Source organism: Sinocyclocheilus grahami, unplaced genomic scaffold, assembly GCF_001515645.1.
Source record: "Sinocyclocheilus grahami isolate Dianchi unplaced genomic scaffold, SAMN03320097.WGS_v1.1 scaffold442.1, whole genome shotgun sequence".
Taxonomy (NCBI): domain Eukaryota; kingdom Metazoa; phylum Chordata; class Actinopteri; order Cypriniformes; family Cyprinidae; genus Sinocyclocheilus; species Sinocyclocheilus grahami.
The window spans coordinates 351,534-355,998 of NW_015505621.1; the positions used below are offsets into that span (position 1 = coordinate 351,534).

The following is a 4,465-nucleotide window of genomic DNA, read 5'->3' on the forward strand; positions in this document are numbered from 1 at the left end:
ACAATCGGAAACCAGGTTGATGGTCAGAGATGATGCCGTCATGATTGATGCAACCACACTTCCACTTATTCTAACATTTGTTTCTAATTTATGTAAACTCACATATTTTATACTTTGTTTTTTATTGTAGTTAAATTTATTTTTTTCTGTGTATCAAGATTAAGATTTGAAATTGATAACACCATCTTAGGTTGAATTTAAAGCTGGGACTGGACATAAATGACCAACATGTATGTGCTGAAGTTGGAGTCGTCTCCGCAGTCGACATGCTGGCCCGGTCAGACTCTGTACCTCATGACCTCAGGGTTTTCTGAGAAGCAGCGCTGGGTGGCCGTGCTGGAAGCCATTGTGGCCAGCAGTCGTGGGGCGAGAGAGAAAGCCGAAGCAGACGCTGTGAGTGAGAGAAACCAGAAACACCCACAGACTGTTCATAGTGACATTTAAAGAGTCAGTGCAGTGACATGTAAGGCAGAAACTGTAGGTTTGTTTCTTCTTACCAGTACAGTGGGACGCAGGGAAACATACTGATAATCCTAAAAGCTCTGCGAAGTGCATCAAATGAAAAATGCACTTTTTAAACATACTGTTCACATCCTCATGATGGTGTTTGTGGTTCTGTACAGAAATTGTTGGGTAACTCCTTACTCAAGCTAGAAGGAGATGATCGCCTGGATATCAACTGCACCCTCCCGCTGACTGACCAGGTACCTGCGTCATCCACTAATATCTCAATCTCTTTGAATTTTCAAGATTTATTTCATTATTTTCAGTCTATATTTGTTATAGTTTAATATACCGTCATCTTGTTTTTGTCATCAGATTGTGTTGGTGGGCTCTGAGGAAGGGCTCTATGCCCTGAATGTGATTAAGAACTCCCTCACTCACATCCCGGGTATGGGATCCGTGTTTCAGATCCATATCATCAAGGAGCACGACAAGCTGCTGATGATCGTGGGTGAGCAAAGATCACTATCATTTACTGCTCCGTTTCAGAAACCAAAACTGAACGGATTTTGCAACAGGTCAAAAGAAAATTAGCATGGTATTAGACATGGGCCGGTATTCGGTAATGCGATATATCACTGTAATGAATATGCACGATATTGTTATCGTGGGCACTTCAAAATACAGAGAATAATTATTTATTACAAATTATTCCAAATTTTGAATGCATTTTAAGAATACTTTTCCCATCAACTGGTCACAATGCACAACGCTGTATGCTGCATCAAACACGCGTGCGCACTCTGATGTAAACAAGCCCGGTATTGTTATCATGGGCACTTCAAAATACCGAGAATAATTATTTATTACAAATTATTCAGAATTTTGAATGCATTTTAAGAATACTTTTCCTATCAACTGGTTAAAATGCACAACACTGCTGTATGCTGCATGACAGACGCATGCGCACCCTGATGTAAACAAGCACGGATGAGAAGCACATGGCGGACCGCGTGAGAGACGCTCTGGATGAAAGCACATTCACTCTCTGACAGCAGATGGCGCTGAACAGCAGAAATGCAGCCATTACCCTGGAAACCCGTAAACAAAGTGCTACTTTCTGTTCCTGAAATGTATTTAAATGATTTAAACAGCCATTCAGATTTTTGTATTACGTGCTGTTGCCTTCTGGTCTAACTCCAGAGATCGCTCACACAAACACACCCCTACTGATCTGTCTCTTTATCTCTCAGGAGATTGAAACGCTCGAGCCGTGCAGCTGCATCCACTTCACCAGCTACAGCATCATCATTGGTACCAATAAATTCTACGAGATTGAGATGAAGCAGTGTGTTCTGGATGGTAAGTATACAATGACGTCCTTGTGGGCGCAGTTAGATGAGTGTTTTTAACCTTCAGGTCAGTCCACAATCTACTGACGTCTGATATCTCCTGTGATGGATCTGTTATTGAAAAAGATTCAGCTAGTCATTGCAGTAACATTTGCATATTCCAGGTTGGACCGGCTGGCGGACCATTTGTGAGAACATGATCAGGCACTTATAATTTGTAATTGTGCATTATGTAAACAGCATTTTGATGGGCTGTTTTTGGCAGAGTTCCTGGACAAGAATGACGTGTCGCTGGCATCGGCTGTGTTCACTGGATCCTCGCACTGTTTCCCAATCTCCATCGTCCAGGTGTCCAGCACGCCGCAGAAGGAAGAATATCTGCTCTGCTTCCACGGTCAGACACCCATCACACCATCTAAACTACAGCAAGTTCCTGTTGCATGAGAATATTAGTTGCATGAGCAACAGTTCATACAAAATCATTACGTACTCACAGTCATGTTGTACCAAATGCAATTTTTTTGTACAAGTGTAAAAGACAATATTCTATGGCTACGTTTAAATACTCCATTTGATCACATTGCAACACTTTACTTCACTTTCCGTTTTCAATCTGACAAATGAACAAAAAAGTCTATGTATTCGATTTGCCAAAAGTAAAAATTTTTTTTTAAATCTCTGATTAAATATGCCAAATAACAGTCTATTTCAGTTATAAAACCCTATTTATAAAACTGGTTATATTTCATTTCTCTTCACTGGATGCCGTCAGCTGCTGAATTAAACATTTCATACGATGACAATGCAGTACTATGTAACATTTTTCAGTATTCTTTGTTACTAACTGCATACGCTATTAAAATTGTAGGCATATGCAGACAATGCAGTCCTACGAAATTTGTTTCTTTAAGGTTTTTTTCCCCAGTCATTTTTTTTTTTCAAATTCATTTTTTTCCATTTGAATTTTTCTAGATTCCATTTTTTTTCTCAATTTAAATATTCCTGACTCTGTTTAAGTGGTTAAAACTTAATTTATTAATTTATTTACATTAACGGTGCTCTGTGCTTTTCCCCCCCAGAAATTCTGTGTTGTGCAAATCACTTAAATTGTATTGATTTTCTACATTGTTTTTCTTTAAATGTCTGATTTCTGATAACAGAGAATTTTTGAAAAATGTGGGCCAAGGGAAGCATATAAAGGGAAAACAGAAAAGGTCCCAAAATGGATCCCTGGGGCACTCCACACAAGACCGGTGCAGCGGATGAGAAAAAAAATCCTAAATTTACAGAAAAAGTCCTGTTCTCGAGATACGAGGCAAACCACTTTAATGCAGTGCCTCGAATACCCACCACACATTCAAGTCAATCAAGAAGAATGCTATGGTCAATGGTGTCAAATGCCGCGCTCAGGTCCAACAATACCAACACAACACAAGCACCTGAATCCAGAGAAAGCAACATGTCATTTGTAACTCTCAATAGAGCTGACTCAGTACTGTGTAATGATCTAAAACCAGATAAAACTTATCTAAAACACTAAAAGAATCCAAAAAAGACTGAAGTTGTACAAACACTACTTTCTCCAAAAGCTTGCTGATATAAGGCAACTTAGAAATTGGCCGATAGTTACAGCACATTGCTGGGTCAAGCTGAGGTTTTTTCAGCAGAGGTTGCACTTGTTCAGCAGAGGTTGCACCACTGCATGTTTAAAACTGGCTGGAACAACACTTTTGGCTAAAGAGCTGTTCACTATAGCTGTTACAATAGGACTAATAGTTGGAAAAAAATCCTTAAAAAGACGTGCAGGAATAATATCTAACTTAGAACCAGAACACTTCATAGTAGAGACAATATCATCTAGCTGATGTGATAAAACAGGTTGAAAGGACGACAAACAACTTGTGGTACAAGGCAATTGCAAATGAAGGGATTCAGAAGGAGCAATGGAGAATCTGATAGCATCAATTTTTTTTGAGTAAAATAGTTAAAAAAGTCCTCACAAAGTTCCGAGGAGGCCTCAGATAATAAATTCATTGTTGGGTTTAAAAGAGAATCAATCATATCAAACAAAGCTTTTGGTCTATTCACATTATCAGCAATTAACTGAGAGAAATAACTAGATTTAGCATGTTTTACTGCTATTTGATAATTAGAGAGACTTAACTTTAAGATATCAAAGGAAACATGCAGCTTACCTTTTTCCCACTTTCGCTCTGCTTTCCGCCACTCTTGTCTAAGAGTGCGGGTGTTTTCATTTAACCATGGCTGGCCAACACCCTTTACCCTTTTATGCTTAAGCGGAGCAACAGTGTCCAAAGATGTAGAACAAGCTTTATAAAATCCTTCAATCAAACTTTCAGTATCAGTTTCGTTAAGGATATCATTGGTAACATGTAAAGAATAATGTTCAGAAAACAAATTTGCAGTGCTAGAATTAATAACTCTAGACAAATGTGAATGCTGAGCGAAAGTAGGTGATGGAGAAAAGCATTCAGTCAAGTCAAGTCACCTTTATTTATATAGCGCTTTTAACAATACAGATTGTGTCAAAGCAACTGAACACCATTAATTAGAAAAATAGTGTGTCAATAATGCAAAATGACAATAGTAAACACTCATTTTTCAATTAAAGACAGTTCATCATTGAATTCAGTGATGTCATCATCCAG

The 4,465-nt window shown here is 38.5% G+C and overlaps 1 protein-coding gene across 1 annotated transcript in view; it reads left to right on the top strand.

Annotated features, from left to right (window-relative positions):
* Nucleotides 1-2,240, top strand: part of LOC107552141 (citron Rho-interacting kinase-like) — a 97,589-nt gene extending 95,349 nt beyond the window's left edge. The window contains exons 29-33 of the mRNA XM_016233971.1: nt 244-393; nt 624-704; nt 820-951; nt 1,599-1,806; nt 2,062-2,240. Of these exons, the coding sequence (XP_016089457.1) occupies nt 244-393; nt 624-704; nt 820-951; nt 1,599-1,806; nt 2,062-2,240 (750 nt within the window). The remainder of the gene's footprint in view (nt 1-243; nt 394-623; nt 705-819; nt 952-1,598; nt 1,807-2,061) is intronic.
* Nucleotides 2,241-4,465: the final 2,225 nt, after the last annotated feature.